The sequence below is a fragment of the Narcine bancroftii genome, chromosome 9 (genome assembly GCF_036971445.1).
Source record: "Narcine bancroftii isolate sNarBan1 chromosome 9, sNarBan1.hap1, whole genome shotgun sequence".
NCBI classification, from domain to species: Eukaryota; Metazoa; Chordata; class Chondrichthyes; order Torpediniformes; family Narcinidae; genus Narcine; species Narcine bancroftii.
Window position 1 is genome coordinate 54,935,931 of NC_091477.1, and position 21,840 is coordinate 54,957,770.

Here is a 21,840-nt window from a genome sequence, read left to right on the forward strand (position 1 = left end):
TCAAGGAGGCTGCTTCTATTAGCTGATGATATTCAGGTAAGGAATTGGCCATTTAGAATTAAGAGAAGGAACTCCTTTAATCATTGGGCAGTAAATTCTTAGATATTTCACCTCAAGGGGCCACGAAAATTCAAGTGTTTATTTCAGGCTGCGATCCATAACACTGTGGAAAACAAGGATATGGGGATCAGTGAAAAAGACAAAAATCAACGATGATCTCACTGAATGGAAGATTAATGCCTTAAGGCTTTATGATCAATGAAATCTTGATGATGCTGATTGAGTGCTGAATGGGTACTGTTTATGACATCTTTTCGTATTATCTGAGGGAACTGCAGGTTGCAGTGAGTATTGATCGTTTACCTGTGTCCAATGCACATGAGCTGTGTGTGATCTTGCTGGTGTGATGCAAGTGCTACTGGTTGATAGTCATTTAGGCAAGTTACCACCCTCTTGGGCACAGGTAGGATTGAGGCTTGTCTCTGCCGGAGTGAGAATCTGGGAGTTAAAGTCAATGTTTTCTTTTCAATAAACCAAGGTTTCCCAAATGTTTTCTTTCATTCACATCTTCTTTGGCTTGGCTTCGTGGACGAAGATTTATGGAGGGGGTAAAAAGTCCACGTCAGCTGCAGGCTCGTTTGTGGCTGACCAGTCCGATGCGGGACAGGCAGACACGATTGCAGCGGTTGCAAGGGAAAATTGGTTGGTTGGGGTTGGGTGTTGGGTTTTTCCTCCTTTGCCTTTTGTCAGTGAGGTGGGCTCTGCGGTCTTCTTCAAAGGAGGCTGCTGCCCGCCAAACTGTGAGGCGCCAAGATGCACGGTTTGAGGCGTTATCAGCCCACTGGCGGTGGTCAATGTGGCAGGCACCAAGAGATTTCTTTAGGCAGTCCTTGTACCTTTTCTTTGGTGCACCTCTGTCACGGTGGCCAGTGGAGAGCTCGCCATATAATACGATCTTGGGAAGGCGATGGTCCTCCATTCTGGAGACGTGACCCATCCAGCGCAGCTGGATCTTCAGCAGCGTGGACTCGATGCTGTCGACCTCTGCCATCTCGAGTACCTCGACGTTAGGGGTGTGAGCGCTCCAATGGATGTTGAGGATGGAGCGGAGACAACGCTGGTGGAAGCGTTCTAGGAGCCGTAGGTGGTGCCGGTAGAGGACCCATGATTCGGAGCCGAACAGGAGTGTGGGTATGACAACGGCTCTGTATACGCTTATCTTTGTGAGGTTTTTCAGTTGGTTGTTTTTCCAGACTCTTTTGTGTAGTCTTCCAAAGGCGCTATTTGCCTTGGCGAGTCTGTTGTCTATCTCATTGTCGATCCTTGCATCTGATGAAATGGTGCATTTCATTCACATACCACTTTAAATAATCCCTGTGCCATGGGTGCTCTGTGATTAATAAGTGATTACAAACTTAAGATGGTATGTGAATGGAAAAGTTTGAAAACCACTGTTTTAATCGTACCGAATTGACTCAAAATGAAATAGGCCAATGTCAATTTTTCCTCAAACAAAATATTTCGTAACAAGTGGATTTAAGCAGTGGTTCTTAACTTTTTCCCACCACCCACCCCCTCCCTCCCCTGCCACTCACATACTACTTTAAGTAATTCCTTACTAAAATCACAGATGACCTATGGCATAGGAATTACTTAAAGTGGTATGTGAGTGGAAAGAAAAAGTTTGAGAAACCCTGCTATAAACTTGCTATTTGCAGAACTTTTGTTTTCAAGTATCAGAAAGCGAGTGTATTTGCAGAACTGGATATTCTGAAGGTCGCCTCAGTCATTACATTCAATGCCCCGATTAATTCACTAAACTTATGACAAATTAGCTAGATCTTAAGGAATTATATTGAGAGCACCACTTCTGCAAAGTACTGCAGTAAATAAAATTTAACTTCCTGTACCAGAATACTTATTTGATCAATGGACACTTATTTTTGAGTTTTTAAAATGTTGGATTAGTTACTGAGAAATACCAAGAAAACGTCATGGATTAAAAAGAATTGGTGATCAAAAGTATCCAGCTACTCTTTTTGAAAAATTCCCAAGAGCACACATGCATGCAAGCAAATGCACTTGGGTGCATCAAGTAATGAGAGATACATGGCCAAGAATAAATAAAATACAAAGACATACCAGGTGAAGAAAACCAAAACAACAGGAAATCTGGCAAGAAGTACATTGGTACTTTTAAATATTCTTCTGGAATGTCAACCTCAGTTGGAGGCTGCAGTGCAAAATCTAGATTGCTGCAACAGTGCAGAATGAGGAACAGCGTATTATTGAAGATGCCACCTTTCAAATGAAAGATTTAATCAAAAGTTCTATTGGCTATCTGTAGATAATCATTCTCTAGATTTGAGTAGCCTTAGTCTCCACTGATCACCCTTCTCTAATAACCTTCAACTTCACCTATATTATTCATCTTCCTACACCTGACCCTTTTTTCTCTCTTGCCTCTCCATCTCTTTGTTTGGAGCTTGCCAGTCAACTAGCTGTACCTCCCCATCTGTCAGTCATCCTTACATTTCCTTGTTCACCATCTCCTGCTGTCCCCTATCCAACCCCTTCCATCCTGTCTTCATATTGGACATCTCCCTTGACCATTCTTTCTCTAACACTGATGCTACTTGATCAGAGTTCCTCCAGCAGTTCCCTCCGCCCCCCCCCAACGATTTCAGCATCTGCAGGCTCTCGTATGTCTCACAGATAATTTAATTGCACTGTTTGAAGGAGTTCTGATCAATGTTTACCTTTCATTAACAAAGTTAAAAGTTCAAGTTGACAATTTTCAGTAGCTCCAACACAAAATCTCCAACTTAAAAATTCACTCCTTTTGTCCATCAACCTGCCAAATATTTGCAGCATTTTCTTTAACTTTAAGATTTCCAATAGCTGCAGAATTTCTCTTTTGCACTTGTAATTACATTTTTGAGTGACTTATACATACTAACCTAGGAAATTACAACACCAGATCCTATAATGTAACACGATTGGCCCAACACCTTTTCAGTACCAGCAACTGGGACCAGGGTTCAAATCCCACACAGTCTGTAAGGAGTTTGTACTTCTCCCCATGTCTGCGTGTGTTTTTCCCAGGGACACCGGTTTCCTCCCACCATTTGAAATGTACCAGGGGTGTAGGTTAACTATGGTAGGTATAAATTGGGCAGCATGGACTCCTGGGCTGAAATGGCCTGTTACCATGGTGGATGTCTAAATTTTAAAAAAATTAAATTAAAAAATGAATATAGTGCATATTCTTGGGATACTGTAACATTCCATATATAATACACCAAATATTGCTGGCACATTACAAATGCACGTATTAGAACGCACAATTACTGGATTTTAGGATCACTCATTAAACTACAATGTTACTGGAGTGTTACAACACTTGACAGAATAAAACATACTTTATTCCCTTGATGCATAGTACTTTAACAATCAAAAAGTTTGTAAAGACCAAGCATTTCTTGCCCATTCTATTTAATCCAACACTGCTCAATTAACAAACAGAACCAGTCAACCTCTTGCCCTCCAACAACCACAAGTCTAAGCAGAACTAACTTTACTACTGGAAACAGAATCGGAACTTCCTGGTAAAATGATGGCATGCATAGTAGAGACCAGCAAACCTATCTACATAGTTAACTGTTGAATCGGTTCAATCACATAGAAGCATTCTTTCATTGCATCAGTCTCCCTTAGTTAGATCATTGCTCTGCATTTACTGGTTATATTGCTATTCATTGAGTTGATTGACAAGCAATGCCATTCATTTGCCCCTCCTTTCTGGGCAGAGTTAGCATCTGTGCACTCTCTAAAAAGACAAATTACTCCAACAGCAGTGACAGGCTGCGTTTAGTTCACTCAACTGCTCTCGGAAAATACTGTTTTTCAAAGAAAATCCTTTTCCAAATTGTTCCACCTTCTGCAGGTTGTAAGGTTGGGAATGGGGAAAAGAAGGGGATAGTTGAGTTCGATAAATTGATAAACAGATTCTAGATCTTTAATTACGTTTTTCTGTTGGGGTGGGGGTAGAGAGAAACACTGATCCCAAATCATGCGTTTTTGTCTCAGCAACAACCTGGTGTTGTATTGGATTTAGATTCTGCAACAATGATAACCTCCCTGCCGATAGCTCTGAGCACAGAAACCACTGTTCAGCCCTACCTTCAAAGGAGCGGCAGGAACAGTAGCAACCCAGCTGCGGCAACCCCACCCTGACCTTACCAACAAGGAAAAAAAAGTCCCCTCCCCCCCTTCAATTTAACCTCTTGCAATATTATAGCTTTAAAACAAAGCTCATTCGTGCTGGTCTGAATCTAAAGACAAGAGAGAGAAAGAGGAGAGAACACAAAAACTAACCTTGCATTCCTGCCTGCACTGCTTTCTCCCAGAATCTAAGCTAATCCAGTGAAGCAATGGAGAATGTGCAGAGTGTGCTCTACTCACTTTCTACACACACACACACACACACACAGCCTCAAGACAAACCAATCAGACGCAGACATTATTCAGTGCCAGCCAACCATGACAAAGCTCATTAGCTATACATCTTGCTCTTTTGGTTAAAGAGCCCAAACCACTAACAGTGGATTTTATTCAGAATGATTTTTTTTTCATTTACAGCCATCAATTCCCACTGGGAAACCCCCCCCCCGAACAAAGCATCAGTAAGCCTCCCTTGGGAGAGGCTCTGGATAAGATGTCGGGAGCAGCAGAGTAGCTTTGAGATAATTCAGCTGGCCCCTCTGCTTGTCGTCTTATAAGAATGCCTTACAGCCCACAGCATCAACAGGAATAATTACTATAATAAGCTTGTAATTACTCAACAAGGAATTTATAGGCCATTTCAAGAACAGCCATCAGGTTCCTGAATATTTTTAAAGAACCAGAGTGCCACAGTTCTACATATTTCAAATTGCATTTGCACTTTATGACCAACATCCACTGAACAATATATCAATGACCTCGAACCGTTTGCCTTCTTTAAAAATATTTGTACTTTGCCTCATCAAGGAACCATATGACCCAACTATAAGTTAGGTAAAGTGCATTATATAATTTTATATAAACCTCCCTCCTTTGAACTTAACCATATTAAATACAGAGCATTAACAGTTGCAGGTTAAATGAGGTAAGGAAATAATTACCTGAAGATACATTACATGTTAGATATGGATGCCAAATAGAAAAGGGGTAGTTCTAATACAAAATAAAGTGAATATAGTAGCAAAAGGGGTATTGGCTCAGATAATTTTGGATTGGGATGATGCCACTGCACCATTGGATACATTATCAGTAAAAAAAAATATTAGGGCCTTGCATCCTTTTTAATAACTCCGTGTGGACTAGGAAAGTCAAACTGACAAAACAGACAAGTTCTTTGAATGCACAAAAAAAAAGGTCAGAAAACACTTTAGATCTGGTCACATATAATTAAGTCAGGAATAATTAGTGCTCATGCAGTAATGGCTCCTCTGATATTACCACAGCAGAATTTCATATTCATTTCACAGGTATGAGGGGCAAATTAGCTTCACCAATTCAGGAAATTACAATGCTGCACTGGAAGATAAGCAGTAGAAGACAAAAAAAAAAATCATATTTTCCAAGAAAAAATACATTCTTTTAACAAAGAGTTCAAGGGAAAAATGATCCATCTTGAGCTACTTAAGATGATCAGAGACGACACTGGACTCAAAGACAAAGCAAGGTACTTAAAATAATTAATATTGTTATAGAAATAGTAGTGATCAAGCTAAAGGAAAAAAATGTTGCTAAATCCCTCGGACCAAATTGTCAGCACGCCAGGGTTCTAAAGGTAATATGGACGCATGGTTCTCATCCTTCAAAAATGTTCTGTCATCCTTCAAAGTTCATGAATAATGCTCATCACCATTCAATAGGTAAAGAGCACTGGCTGAGTTTAAAATTTCAAACCCAACTAGAATCTAATCAGATGTTTGGCACTCTGAGTCTGATCTAGTAAAAAATAAAATGCTGGAGAAACTCAGCAGGTCAGTGTACTTCATATAGCAAAGATACACTTTGGGCTCGAGCCCTTCGTTAAGGTATGGAAAAATTTCAGCAGGCATCCAAACAAAAAGGTAAGGGGGAAGGAGCATGGTCCCAAAGGCAAGTTGTAATAGGTGGATAAGGGAGTGAGGGCATAGCAGCAAGCTGGAGGAGGGATGGCTAGGTGAATAGAGAGGGAAGGGGGTGGAAAGCTAAGGGAAAGAAGGGAGGGGGTGGAAGGAGGGGAGAGAACGCGAGGAGAGTAAATTTAAAAACATACATCATGGTAACAGGCCATTTGGCTCAAGTCTATGCTGCCCAATTTTACCCAATTAACCTACACCCCGGAAAAAATCCACACAGATACGGGGAGAACATACCAACTCCTTGCAGACAGTGTGGAATTCAAACCCCAGTTCCAATCGCTGGCACTATAAAAGTGTTGTGCTAACCACTAGCAGAAACTGGAGAAGTCAACGTTAAAGCCATCCGGCTGGACCATGCCCAGGTGGAAAATTAGGTATTGTTCCTTCGATTTAAGTCTTAATGGGATAGCATGAGGCCACGGACAGGCACACGAATGTGGGAGTGGGATGCAGAACTGAAGTGATTGTCCACAGATGTGGACAGAGCAAAGGTGCTCAGTGAAGTGATTTCCCAGTCTGCACCCAGTCTCTTTAATGTAGAATCCTTGCAGGGGACCGGGTGTGAGGATGTAGTCTAGGAAGTAAAAATGAGGTAGTCCAGTTCAGGAAATATGAAGTAAGTGAAAAGATGGAGGGCATACGAGGTATCATGGATATAGGTGGGGATGGAATGGACCGGGGAGAAAAGGTTGAGCAAGACCAAACTAGTTTGGAGAATCAAGAGCAAGTAGAAACAATGGATCCACCTAGAGGGTAAAAGGCAGAACCGGGTAGTGTAGAGATGGGAAACAATGAGGTTGGAGACCATGGATGAGAGGTGACCAGAGATAATGAGGTTGGGAGATGGTAATGTGAAGAGCTGTGGTGGGGTCCTGTGCAAGGGGTAAGTAGGAGGAGGTGATTGAGAACAGTTGTCTGGCCTCAGCAAGGTGGAGGCCAGACTACAACAGCGCAACCCTTGTCTGCTGGTTTGATGGTGAGATTGGGATTGTAGCAGACTGAGTGGAGGGCAGAGCATTCACAGGAGGCAAGATTAGAATAAACGAGGAGAGTGGTGAAGTTGAGCCAGTTGATGTCTTAGAAGCAATTGGAAATAATAGATCAAGGGTGGGAAGCTGGCGAGGATGAAGGGTCCGAGGAGGATGAAGGGTCCGAGGAGGATGAAGGGTCCGAGGAGGATGAAGGGTCCGAGGAGGATGAAGGGTCCGAGGAGGATGAAGGGTCCGAGGAGGATGAAGGGTCCGAGGAGGATGAAGGGTCCGAGGAGGATGAAGGGTCCGAGGAGGATGAAGGGTCCGAGGAGGATGAAGGGTCCGAGGAGGATGAAGGGTCCGAGGGGGATGAAGGGTCCGAGGGGGATGAAGGGTCCGAGGGGGATGAAGGGTCCGAGGGGGATGAAGGGTCCGAGGGGGATGAAGGGTCCGAGGGGGATGAAGGGTCCGAGGGGGATGAAGGGTCCGAGGGGGATGAAGGGTCCGAGGGGGATGAAGGGTCCGAGGGGGATGAAGGGTCCGAGGGGGATGAAGGGTCCGAGGGGGATGAAGGGTCCGAGGGGGATGAAGGGTCCGAGGGGGATGAAGGGTCCGAGGGGGATGAAGGGTCCGAGGGGGATGAAGGGTCCGAGGGGGATGAAGGGTCCGAGGGGGATGAAGGGTCCGAGGGGGATGAAGGGTCCGAGGGGGATGAAGGGTCCGAGGGGGATGAAGGGTCCGAGGGGGATGAAGGGTCCGAGGGGGATGAAGGGTCCGAGGGGGATGAAGGGTCCGAGGGGGATGAAGGGTCCGAGGGGGATGAAGGGTCCGAGGGGGATGAAGGGTCCGAGGGGGATGAAGGGTCCGAGGGGGATGAAGGGTCCGAGGGGGATGAAGGGTCCGAGGGGGATGAAGGGTCCGAGGGGGATGAAGGGTCCGAGGGGGATGAAGGGTCCGAGGGGGATGAAGGGTCCGAGGGGGATGAAGGGTCCGAGGGGGATGAAGGGTCCGAGGGGGATGAAGGGTCCGAGGGGGATGAAGGGTCCGAGGGGGATGAAGGGTCCGAGGGGGATGAAGGGTCCGAGGGGGATGAAGGGTCCGAGGGGGATGAAGGGTCCGAGGGGGATGAAGGGTCCGAGGGGGATGAAGGGTCCGAGGGGGATGAAGGGTCCGAGGGGGATGAAGGGTCCGAGGGGGATGAAGGGTCCGAGGGGGATGAAGGGTCCGAGGGGGATGAAGGGTCCGAGGGGGATGAAGGGTCCGAGGGGGATGAAGGGTCCGAGGGGGATGAAGGGTCCGAGGGGGATGAAGGGTCCGAGGGGGATGAAGGGTCCGAGGGGGATGAAGGGTCCGAGGGGGATGAAGGGTCCGAGGGGGATGAAGGGTCCGAGGGGGATGAAGGGTCCGAGGGGGATGAAGGGTCCGAGGGGGATGAAGGGTCCGAGGGGGATGAAGGGTCCGAGGGGGATGAAGGGTCCGAGGGGGATGAAGGGTCCGAGGGGGATGAAGGGTCCGAGGGGGATGAAGGGTCCGAGGGGGATGAAGGGTCCGAGGGGGATGAAGGGTCCGAGGGGGATGAAGGGTCCGAGGGGGATGAAGGGTCCGAGGGGGATGAAGGGTCCGAGGAGGATGAAGGGTCCGAGGAGGATGAAGGGTCCGAGGAGGATGAAGGGTCCGAGGAGGATGAAGGGTCCGAGGAGGATGAAGGGTCCGAGGAGGATGAAGGGTCCGAGGAGGATGAAGGGTCCGAGGAGGATGAAGGGTCCGAGGAGGATGAAGGGTCCGAGGAGGATGAAGGGTCCGAGGAGGATGAAGGGTCCGAGGAGGATGAAGGGTCCGAGGAGGATGAAGGGTCCGAGGAGGATGAAGGGTCCGAGGAGGATGAAGGGTCCGAGGAGGATGAAGGGTCCGAGGAGGATGAAGGGTCCGAGGAGGATGAAGGGTCCGAGGAGGATGAAGGGTCCGAGGAGGATGAAGGGTCCGAGGAGGATGAAGGGTCCGAGGAGGATGAAGGGTCCGAGGAGGATGAAGGGTCCGAGGAGGATGAAGGGTCCGAGGAGGATGAAGGGTCCGAGGAGGATGAAGGGTCCGAGGAGGATGAAGGGTCCGAGGAGGATGAAGGGTCCGAGGAGGATGAAGGGTCCGAGGGGGATGAAGGGTCCGAGGGGGATGAAGGGTCCGAGGGGGATGAAGGGTCCGAGGGGGATGAAGGGTCCGAGGGGGATGAAGGGTCCGAGGGGGATGAAGGGTCCGAGGGGGATGAAGGGTCCGAGGGGGATGAAGGGTCCGAGGGGGATGAAGGGTCCGAGGGGGATGAAGGGTCCGAGGGGGATGAAGGGTCCGAGGGGGATGAAGGGTCCGAGGGGGATGAAGGGTCCGAGGGGGATGAAGGGTCCGAGGGGGATGAAGGGTCCGAGGGGGATGAAGGGTCCGAGGGGGATGAAGGGTCCGAGGGGGATGAAGGGTCCGAGGGGGATGAAGGGTCCGAGGGGGATGAAGGGTCCGAGGGGGATGAAGGGTCCGAGGGGGATGAAGGGTCCGAGGGGGATGAAGGGTCCGAGGGGGATGAAGGGTCCGAGGGGGATGAAGGGTCCGAGGGGGATGAAGGGTCCGAGGGGGATGAAGGGTCCGAGGAGGATGAAGGGTCCGAGGAGGATGAAGGGTCCGAGGAGGATGAAGGGTCCGAGGAGGATGAAGGGTCCGAGGAGGATGAAGGGTCCGAGGAGGATGAAGGGTCCGAGGAGGATGAAGGGTCCGAGGAGGATGAAGGGTCCGAGGAGGATGAAGGGTCCGAGGAGGATGAAGGGTCCGAGGAGGATGAAGGGTCCGAGGAGGATGAAGGGTCCGAGGAGGATGAAGGGTCCGAGGAGGATGAAGGGTCCGAGGAGGATGAAGGGTCCGAGGAGGATGAAGGGTCCGAGGAGGATGAAGGGTCCGAGGAGGATGAAGGGTCCGAGGAGGATGAAGGGTCCGAGGAGGATGAAGGGTCCGAGGAGGATGAAGGGTCCGAGGAGGATGAAGGGTCCGAGGAGGATGAAGGGTCCGAGGAGGATGAAGGGTCCGAGGAGGATGAAGGGTCCGAGGAGGATGAAGGGTCCGAGGAGGATGAAGGGTCCGAGGAGGATGAAGGGTCCGAGGAGGATGAAGGGTCCGAGGAGGATGAAGGGTCCGAGGAGGATGAAGGGTCCGAGGAGGATGAAGGGTCCGAGGAGGATGAAGGGTCCGAGGAGGATGAAGGGTCCGAGGAGGATGAAGGGTCCGAGGAGGATGAAGGGTCCGAGGAGGATGAAGGGTCCGAGGAGGATGAAGGGTCCGAGGAGGATGAAGGGTCCGAGGAGGATGAAGGGTCCGAGGAGGATGAAGGGTCCGAGGAGGATGAAGGGTCCGAGGAGGATGAAGGGTCCGAGGAGGATGAAGGGTCCGAGGAGGATGAAGGGTCCGAGGAGGATGAAGGGTCCGAGGAGGATGAAGGGTCCGAGGAGGATGAAGGGTCCGAGGAGGATGAAGGGTCCGAGGAGGATGAAGGGTCCGAGGAGGATGAAGGGTCCGAGGAGGATGAAGGGTCCGAGGAGGATGAAGGGTCCGAGGAGGATGAAGGGTCCGAGGAGGATGAAGGGTCCGAGGAGGATGAAGGGTCCGAGGAGGATGAAGGGTCCGAGGAGGATGAAGGGTCCGAGGAGGATGAAGGGTCCGAGGAGGATGAAGGGTCCGAGGAGGATGAAGGGTCCGAGGAGGATGAAGGGTCCGAGGAGGATGAAGGGTCCGAGGAGGATGAAGGGTCCGAGGAGGATGAAGGGTCCGAGGAGGATGAAGGGTCCGAGGAGGATGAAGGGTCCGAGGAGGATGAAGGGTCCGAGGAGGATGAAGGGTCCGAGGAGGATGAAGGGTCCGAGGAGGATGAAGGGTCCGAGGAGGATGAAGGGTCCGAGGAGGATGAAGGGTCCGAGGAGGATGAAGGGTCCGAGGAGGATGAAGGGTCCGAGGAGGATGAAGGGTCCGAGGAGGATGAAGGGTCCGAGGAGGATGAAGGGTCCGAGGAGGATGAAGGGTCCGAGGAGGATGAAGGGTCCGAGGAGGATGAAGGGTCCGAGGAGGATGAAGGTTTAAAGCAGGGGAGGGGGGGGTGGAGAAAGAAGAATCACTGTTGAGGAAGTAGGCTGGAGACAGAAGCGATGGAAGAAGTTTGGCATTGTGGTGTGTGCAGAACTCATTGCGGTGTGGGTGTAGGGGGATAAAAGTAGGGCCTCTATTGAGGACTGAACACTCTGTCTCAGAGACCAAGCAGGGTCAGAGAGGGAATTGTTGTGGTAGAGGGTGATAACACTTGATTTTCCATCTGGACACTCTCCAGCCAGATGGCATCAACATTGACTTCTCCGGTTTCTGCTAACCCACTCTCCATTCTCCTTCCCCCGGTTTTCTTTTGCTCAGCTCTCTACCCCCTTCCCTCTCCATTCACTGAGCCATCCCTCTCCTACTGCTTGCTACTGTGCCTTCCCCCTTCTCCACTTTTTACCTCCTGTCTTTGGGATCATGCCTCTCCCACTGCTTGCTACTCTGCCCTTCCTCCCTTCTCCACTTTTTACCTCCTGTCATATTCCTTTTACCTTTTTGTTCGGACGCCTACCAACATTTTTCCATACCTTGATGAAGGGCTCAAGCCGAAATGCCAGTTATATATATTTGCTACATAAAGTACATTATTTCACCTGCTGAGTTTCTCCAGCATTGTTTTTACTTTAACCACAGTGTCTGCACACTTTTGTTTTACTTCAGAGTCTGATCTAGTTAGGGAACTTATTTTTCCCCCCCCCCCAAGATACCCAACCTGACCCAAATGTGACACATAACTGCACTCAAGCTTGGGTCAAGTGGCCAGGGAGCGTAAGCCATTTAAACTGACGTCAGCTATTGAGAAATCCCTGGGACCCATGATCAAAAAAGTGATAACAACTGAGAAAAGCATAATTGAACAGGAAGTGTCAACACAGCTTGTATGAAATGAAATATTCTGAGAAATGTAGCTGGCAGAATAAATAAAAACAATTCATTTTTGTTCATCTATTTGAATTTCCAAATGGCATTTAATCAAGTACAAGGTACACTTGATGGAGTTTTAATGTTTGAGTTGGATAGAGGCTTAGTCCACAGAGGAAACAAAAGGTAGGGATATACATACTATTTTCAAATTTGCAATCTGTGATTAATGAGTGGACCCCTGGGATAGGTGCTGGAGGCCTCAAAATTAATAACCTAGATGAAGGACTGAGAAGAATGCCAGTGAGACAAAGTGGGAAACAAGATGGCTACAGAACAGGGTGTCAGCAATTTAAGTTGCTTGGTTTACATGTGCATAAAAATGGTAGATGGCTTATATAAAGTGAGGAAATGTGAGATTATTCACTTTGGTGTGTGAAATAGAAAGGCAGCATTAAGTAGTGGGACTATTAAACACCTGCGGTTAGAGAGACACAGCTGTCCAAAATGAAAATTCGCTTTTACAAAAAATAGCCTTCAATGGGTTTTTGCTTTATGCCATTTTGGCTTATGGAGGTTTTCTTAGGAACGCTCTAGTTTCTCTTCTTTGGCTTGGCTTCGCGGACGAAGATTTATGGAGGGGGTAAAAAGTCCACGTCAGCTGCAGGCTCGTTTGTGGCTGACCAGTCCGATGCGGGACAGGCAGACACGATTGCAGCGGTTGCAAGGGAAAATTGGTTGGTTGGGGTTGGGTGTTGGGTTTTTCCTCCTTTGCCTTTTGTCAGTGAGGTGGGCTCTGCGGTCTTCTTCAAAGGAGGCTGCTGCCCGCCAAACTGTGAGGCGCCAAGATGCACGGTTTGAGGCGTTATCAGCCCACTGGCGGTGGTCAATGTGGCAGGCACCAAGAGATTTCTTTAGGCAGTCCTTGTACCTTTTCTTTGGTGCACCTCTGTCACGGTGGCCAGTGGAGAGCTCGCCATATAATACGATCTTGGGAAGGCGATGGTCCTCCATTCTGGAGACGTGACCCATCCAGCGCAGCTGGATCTTCAGCAGCGTGGACTCGATGCTGTCGACCTCTGCCATCTCGAGTACCTCGACGTTAGGGGTGTGAGCGCTCCAATGGATGTTGAGGATGGAGCGGAGACAACGCTGGTGGAAGCGTTCTAGGAGCCGTAGGTGGTGCCGGTAGAGGACCCATGATTCGGAGCCGAACAGGAGTGTGGGTATGACAACGGCAGCGGAGTATACCTGTATTAGCCTTTATTGCAACAAGAATTGAATTAAAGAAGCAAGTTGCCTTGCTGCAACTCTGTTGTGCTTTGGCAAGACCACATATGAAGTACATCATAGATTTTTGGTCTTATTTAAGGAAGCTTAAACTTGCTTTGCACAGATTACATACAGAAGGTTGATTTCTGGAGTCTTAGGAGAAAAATATGCACAGAATGGGTCTCTTCTCTCTAAATATTAAATATTACTGCACAGTACAGGGTATTCAGCCTATGATGTGCTGATCTTTGCAAAACCACTCCACAATAATTTAATGTTTCCCTTCATCACACCCATAACCCTCTATTTTTATAATATCCACATGCCTATCCCATAGTCTTATTGTACCAGCTTCCACCACCACCCCAGTAATGCATTCCAGGCACCCACCTCATTGTGTAAAAAAAAGCTACCTCTGACATCTCCCTTAAACGTTCCTCCACTCACCTTAAATTGATGTTATCTAGCATTTGCCATTGTCACCCCAGCAAAAAGGATTTGCTGCCCACCTTATCCAAATCCCACATAATCTTTTATACTTCTATCAAGTTACCTCTGATCATTTGATCCATCAAAGAGAAAACCTTAGCTCTCTCAACCTTGCTTCATATGACAGGTTCTTCAAACCAGGGAACATCCTAATAAATCTCCTCTGCACCAACTTCAAAGCCCATTCTGTAATGAGGTGACCAGAACTAAACACATTACTCCAAGTGTACTCCAATCAGAGTTTTATAAACCTCCAACATTACCTCACAGCCCTTGAAGTTATCCCCAACTAATAAAAGCCAACTCATCATATGGCTTCTTGACCACCACACCAACTTGTGTGGTAACCTTGAGGTATTTATGGCCTGGGCCCTAAGATATCACTGTCCCTCCACACTTAAGAATCCTAGCATTAACCACCTATTCTGCCTTAGTTTGACCTTTTAAAGTGCATCACTTCACACTTATCCAGATTGAACAAATTCTGCCACTTCGCTGCCCACCTGTGCATCCTGTCTATATCCGGTTGTAATCTATGACAATCTTCCACACTACCCATATCTGGAAATTTACTGACCTACGCCTCCATTTCTTCATCCAAGTTATTCATAAAAATCACAGAATAGAATGCCATATTCATTGACCTCCAGGCAGAATACATTCCATCAACTACTACGACTACTGTTTTCTACTTTCTGCAGGCAGGCCAAATCCAAATCGAAACAGCCAAGGTTCCTTAGATCCCATGCCTCTCAATTGAGTTTTCCATGGGGGACCTTATCAAACACCTTACTTTCACTGTCCTACCTTCATCAATTTCTTTTGTCACTCTAAAGTGCAAAAGAAGGAGAAATAATCTCACAGGAACATATTGTATTCCATATTTCCTTGTGAAACGAGGATGCCATCTGTCCCATCAAGTTTATGATGGCTCTACCAATCCCATTCTATTAATTTTCCTTATCATCTGTTCAACCCACATTCCATTGGTTCCACCATTGATGTATCCTCTGAGCAATTTTGTCAAATTAACCTACCAATCCAGATAAACAAGAAATCTGCAGAAGCAGGGGTCTAGTTGATAGAGGGACAACTGTACTGCCAGGTGATTCTCTTTCAACTACGTGTTATATTGAAAGGTCCATCTGCCTTGTGAAGAAAGCTAATCTATAATACAATTTTTCATCATATTACTAATCACCTTAAATATATATAGTACCTCGTTACTGATCCTTCAATCTTAACAAAAGTCTATTTACTCTACAGAACAAACTTTAAATTTAGTCTATTGCCTTTCAAACTTCTCTACTCAAAACAACAATCCATAATTTCTCCTTCAGCCTTGGCATCCCTCAAATAAAGCTAGTATATAGAACATTACAGCATAGTATAGTCCCTTCAGCCCATAATGTTGGGACCTACATACTGAAGACCTACAAAAAAACTAAACACTCCAGACCTCATAACCTCTACTTTTGCTTCATCCATGTGCCGATCTAAGAGTCTCTTAAATGTTCCAACCTCCAACACTACCCTGACAATGCATTTCAGGTATCCACAACCCTGTTTTTAAAAAAAGTTACCCCTAATGTCTCTCCTAAACTTTCCTCCCTTCACTTTGTTCAGAGGTCCTCTGATGTTTATTACTCCTGCCCTGTCTACTTTTTCTATGTCTCTTGGTATGTGGCAAGTTTGTTTGAAATGTAATCACAGCAGTTCCATACATGCTTGCAAGTGCTATTAATAGAAAAAACACAAATTATGTAAAATTTTCTGAATATGAAATATCCTCCTGCATACTATAGGTTTATCTTAATTACTCTAATTTAAATTGAAGAGCAGATGATGGTGGCAGTTATATGCTCAGATTGCAGGATGTGGGAGGTCAGGGACAGCACAGATGTTTCTGATGACAACTCCTGCTAAAGTTGCAGCCAGTTGCAACTCATGAAAGTCCAGGTTAGGGAATTGGAGTTGCAGTTGGATGAACTGAGGATCATAAGGGAAGCAGAGGCAGTGATAGATGGGAGTTACGGGGACGCAGTTATCCCCAACAGTCAGGAGTCAGGGAAATAGGTGAATGTAGGGAAAGGGGAAGACAGGCAGTGCAGAGTAACCTTGTGGCCACTCCCCTCAACAAGTATACTGCTTTGGATACTGTTGGGGAGGACGATCTACAGGGGACGTCACGGAGGTCGGGTCTCCGGCACAGGAACTGGACCCTTGGCTTAGAAGGGAAGGGAGAAGAGTAGGGCTCTTGTAGTTGGGGACTCACTGGCTAGGAGATCAGATAGGTTTGCTGGATGAGATTGGCAATCCCGGTGGGTATGTTGCCTCTGATAGAGTCCACAGCATTCTGGAGGGAGAGGGCGAGCAGCCAGAAGTCATGGTCCACATGGGGACCAATGACAGTTAGAAGTTGGGATGAGATCATGAAAAGGGAAACAGAGAGTTAGAGAAGAATTCGAAAAGCAGGACCTCAAGGATGGCAATCTCAGGATTGCTGCCTGTGCCATGCTCTAGTGAGGGTAGAAATAGGAAGTTGTGGAGGATGAATGTGTGGCTCAGGAGCTGGGGCAGGGGTTTAGATTTCTGGATCATTGGGATCTCTTTTGGGGCATCAGACCTGTACAAAAGGGATGGGCTGCACTTGAACTGGAGGGGGACCAATATCCTGGTGGGCAGGTTTTCTAGAGCTGTTGGGGAGGGTTTAAACTAGTTTGGCGGGGGAGGGATCCAGAATGCGAGTGCAGAGAATAAGGAGAAACAACTCCTAGATTGGAAGAAATGGAGGGAACAGATGTAAAAATAAATGAAGGAGGGAAGAAGGTAAAGGTAGTTGGTAACAAAAGGAGTTTATGTGGAGGAGAGTCTCTCAAGTGCATATATTTTAATGCAAAGAGTATTGTAAATAAGGAGGATGAGCTTAAGGCACGGATGGCCACATGGAAATACAATATTGTGGCTATCAGTGAAACTTGGTTGCAGGAAGGGCACGTTTGACAGTTAAATATTCCAGGATTCAGTTGTTTTAGGCATGGCAGAACTGGGGGGGGGGGGGGGGGGGGGAGGATAAAAGGTGGAGGAGTTGCACTGCTTATTAGAGAGAACATTACAGCAATGCTGTGACAGGATGGTTTGGTGGGATCGTCTAGCAAGGCTATTTGGGTAGAATTGAGGAATGGCAGAGGCATGAATACATTAATGGGAGTGTATTATAGATCACTAAATGGGCTGAGGGAAATAAGAGGAGCAAATTTGCAATAAATACAAGGTGGTAGTTGTGGGAGATTTCAACTTTCTGAACATTAACTGGGACACCCATACGTATAGAGTTCTGGATGGGGTAGAGTTTATTAAGTGTGTTCAGGAAAGTTTTCTTAATCAATACATAAAAGAACAGACTCCAGAGGGGGAAATATTGGATCTCCTATTCGGGAACGAGATAGGTCAGGTGACAAGGTTTTTGTTGGGGAACACTTTGGGTCTAGTGATTACAAAACTATTAGTTTTAGGCTAGCCATGGAAAAGAATAGAGGTGGGCAAAAGGTTGAGATTCTTGATTGGAAGAAAGCAAATTTCGAGGGGATGAGCAAAGATTTGGAGAGTGTGAATTGGGATAAGATTTTAAGGGAAGAATGGAGCAGATAAATGGAGTATATTCAAAGGAAAAGTTCTGAGAGCACAGAGTCCCTGTGAAGATTAAAGGAAAGGTTAGAAACTGTAGGGAGCCTTGGTTTTCAAAAGATATTGGGAACTTGGTTTGGAGGAAGAGGGATGTGTACAATGGTATAAAAAGCAGGGAATGGATGAACTGCTTGAGGAATATAAGGAGACATGAAGCCTCCTTGGCAGGCAAAGTAAAAATAAATAAATCCAAAGGGTTTCCATAGGTACATTAGAAAAAAGAATCATGAGGGACAAAATTAGACCCCTTGAAGATGAGGGGAATAGATTCCATGAGAGGCCAGAGTGGATGGGTGGAATTTTAAACAATTTTTTTTTCTTCAGTATTCACCAAGGAAAAGAATATTAAACCAGATGAAGTGAAGAAATATGGTAGGGAGCTCATGGGTAATATAAGGATTAATGAGGAGGTGGTGTTGGTATATTGGAAAAGATCAAGGTGGATAAATCTCCAGGTCCTGACAAAATATTCCCTAGAGAAGTTAGTGAACAAATAGTGGGGGCATTGACAGAAATATTTAAAATGTCACTGGCTATGGGGGAAGTGCTGGAGGACTGGAGGGTGGCTCATGTTGTTCCTCTGTTCAAAAAAGGATCAAAAAGTAAACCTGGTAATTGTAGGCCTGTAAGTCTGAAGTCGGTGGTGGGTAAATTAATGGAAAGTGTTCTTAAAGATGGTATAAAGACAGATTGATTACGAGTTGTCAGCATGTTTTTGTACAAGGCAGATCATGTCTAACAAATCTTAAAGTTTTTTGAGGAAATTACTAAAAAGGTTGATGAGGGGAAGGTGGTGGACTTTAGTAAGGCTATTGGTAAGATTCCCATAAGAGGTTAGTAAGGAAGGTGGAACCATTGGGTATAAATGAAGAAGTATTAAAATGGATTAAGCAATGGTTGGATGGGAGATGCCAGAGAGTAATGGTGGAAAATTGTTTGTCGAATTGGAGGCCAGTGACAAGTGGAGTGCCTCAGGGACTAGTCTTCTTCTTTGGCTTGGCTTCGCGGACGAAGATTTATGGAGGGGGTAAAAAGTCCACGTCAGCTGCAGGCTCGTTTGTGGCTGACAAGTCCGATGCGGGACAGGCAGACACGATTGCAGCGGTTGCAAGGGAAAATTGGTTGGTTGGGGTTGGGTGTTGGGTTTTTCCTCCTTTGCCTTTTGTCAGTGAGGTGGGCTCTGCAGTCTTCTTCAAAGGAGGTTGCTGCCCGTCAAACTGTGAGGCGCCAAGATGCACGGTTTGAGGCGTTATCAGCCCACTGGCGGTGGTCAATGTGGCAGGCACCAAGAGATTTCTTTAGGCAGTCCTTGTACCTTTTCTTTGGTGCACCTCTGTCACGGTGGCCAGTGGAGAGCTCGCCATATAACACGATCTTGGGAAGGCGATGGTCCTCCATTCTGGAGATGTGACCCATCCAGCGCAGCTGGATCTTCAGCAGCGTGGACTCGATGCTGTCGACCTCTGCCATCTCGAGTACTTCGACGTTAGGGGTGTAAGCGCTCCAATGGATGTTGAGGATGGAGCGGAGACAACGCTGGTGGAAGCGTTCTAGGAGCCGTAGGTGGTGCCGGTAGAGGACCCATGATTCGGAGCCGAACAGGAGTGTGGGTATGACAACGGCTCTGTATACGCTTATCTTTGTGAGGTTTTTCAGTTGGTTGTTTTTCCAGACTCTTTTGTGTAGTCTTCCAAAGGCGCTATTTGCCTTGGCGAGTCTGTTGTCTATCTCATTGTCGATCCTTGCATCTGATGAAATGGTGCAGCCGAGATAGGTAAACTGGTTGACCGTTTTGAGTTTTGTGTGCCCGATGGAGATGTGGGGGGGTTGGTAGTCATGGTGGGGAGCTGGCTGATGGAGGACCTCAGTTTTCTTCAGGCTGACTTCCAGGCCAAACATTTTGGCAGTTTCCGCAAAGCAGGACGTCAAGCGCATGCAGCCATCTTCAGCGCAAACTCCGGGAGATCCAAAATGAGTGGTGGACTAGCCTCGCCAAACGAACCCAGCTCAGCGCGGACATTGGCGACTTCAGGGGTTTCTACGAGGCTCTAAAGGCTGTGTACGGCCCCTCATCCCAAGTCCAAAGCCCGCTGCGCAGCTCAGACGGCAAAGTCCTCCTCAGCGACAAGATCTCCATCCTCAACCGATGGTCAGAACACTTCCAATCTCTTTTCAGTGCCAACCGCTCAGTCCAAGATTCCGCCCTGCTCCAGCTCCCTCAACAGCCCCTAAGGCTAGAGCTGGATGAGGTTCCCACCCTGGATGAGACATATAAGGCAATCGAACAACTGAAAAGTGGCAAAGCAGCAGGTATGGATGGAATCCCCCCAGAAGTCTGGAAGGCCGGCGGCAAAACTCTGCATGCCAAACTGCATGAGTTTTTCAAGCTTTGTTGGGACCAAGGTAAACTGCCTCAGGATCTTCGTGATGCCACCATCATCACCCTGTACAAAAACAAAGGCGAGAAATCAGACTGCTCAAACTACAGGGGAATCACGTTGCTCTCCATTGCAGGCAAAATCTTTGCTAGGATTCTACTAAATAGAATAATACCTAGTGTCGCCGAGAATATTCTCCCAGAATCACAGTGCGGCTTTCGCGCAAACAGAGGAACCACTGACATGGTCTTTGCCCTCAGACAGCTCCAAGAAAAGTGCAGAGAACAAAACAAAGGACTCTACATCACCTTTGTTGACCTCACCAAAGCCTTCGACACCGTGAGCAGGAAAGGGCTTTGGCAAATACTAGAGCGCATCGGATGTCCCCCAAAGTTCCTCAACATGATTATCCAACTGCACGAAAACCAACAAGGTCGGGTCAGATACAGAAATGAGCTCTCTGAACCCTTCTCCATTAACAATGGCGTGAAGCAAGGCTGTGTTCTCGCACCAACCCTCTTTTCAATCTTCTTCAGCATGATGCTGAACCAAGCCATGAAAGACCCCAACAATGAAGACGCTGTTTACATCCGGTACCGCACGGATGGCAGTCTCTTCAATCTGAGGAGCCTGCAAGCTCACACCAAGACACAAGAGAAACTTGTCCGTGAACTACTCTTTGCAGATGATGTCGCTTTAGTTGCCCATTCAGAGCCAGCTCTTCAGCGCTTGACGTCAGGGACTAGTACTGGTTTGTTATATATATTAATGATCTAGATGACAGGGTGACAAATTGGATTAGTAAATTTGCAGATAATACAAAGGTTGGCAGTGTTGTGGACAGTAAGGAAGATTATCAAAGCTTACAAGGTGATATAGGACAGTTAGAAGAGTAGGCTGAAAGATGGCAGATAGAGTTTAATACTGATAAATGTGAGGTGTAACATTTTGGTAGGACTAATCAAAATAGGGCATACATGCTAAATGGTAGACATTGGAGTCGTGCAGTGGAACAAAGGGATTTAGGAGTTATGGTACATAATTCTCTGAAAGTTGAATCACATGTGGATAGGGTGGTGAAAAAGACATTTAGTATGTTGGCTTTCATAAATCAGAGTATAGATTACAGGAGTTGGGATGCTATGTTGAAATTGTATAAGGCATTAGTGAGGCCAAATTTGGAATATTGTTTGCAGTTTTGGTCACCAAATTATAGGAAGGATACAAACAGTATTGAGAGAGTTCAGAGGAGGTTTACGAAAATGCTGCCGGGGCTTCAGGGTTTGAGTTACAGGGAAATGTTGAGCAGGCTGGGACTTTATTTCCTGGAACATAGAAGGGTGATTTGATAGAGATATTCAAAAGTATAGGGGGAACAGAAAGAGTCAATGTGAATAGGGTTTTTCACTGAAGTGGGGGAGATTCAAACAAGAGGGCATGGATTAAGACTAAAAGGGTAAACATTTAAGGGAATCATGAGGGTGAATTTCTTCACACAGTGGGTGGTGGGGGTATGGAATGAACATCTGGCAGAGGTGGTAGAAACGAGATCGATGTTAATATTCAAGGAAAAGTTGGATAAGTATATGGATAGGAGAGGTGTGGAGGGTTTTGGGACAAATGCAGGTCGATGGGAGATGTTCAGCACGGACTCTAGTAGGGCCAAATTGGCCTGTTTCTGTGCTGTAAATGGTTATATGGTTATAACCATTTTGCAAATTTAAAAAAATTATCAGTTGAGAGACATCATGAAACATCTCCACAAATTTCTCCAAATCAATTGGAAGAATAAACAAATGCATTTCAGGATCCTCTTTCAGCCCAACTGAGCCCTCACGCTCATTTGGCTTTACTGAGCAGGGCTTGTTATTTTGTGTGCCTGATACTAGG

At 46.9% G+C, this 21,840-nt stretch overlaps 1 protein-coding gene across 6 annotated transcripts in view; it reads right to left on the reverse strand.

Moving 5' to 3' along the window:
- The window catches only part of LOC138743655 (C-terminal-binding protein 1-like), a 147,830-nt gene that overhangs the window by 106,814 nt on the left and 19,176 nt on the right, over window positions 1–21,840 (reverse strand). The window contains exon 1 of one of the 6 annotated variants that reach the window (XM_069899187.1): window positions 4,378–4,442. The exons of the other annotated variants lie outside the window; for them this stretch is intronic. Within the exon in view, the coding sequence (XP_069755288.1) occupies window positions 4,378–4,384 (7 nt within the window). The 5' untranslated portion in view covers window positions 4,385–4,442. Of the gene's footprint in view, window positions 1–4,377; window positions 4,443–21,840 lie in introns of those variants that run through there. 6 annotated transcript variants of the gene reach the window in all.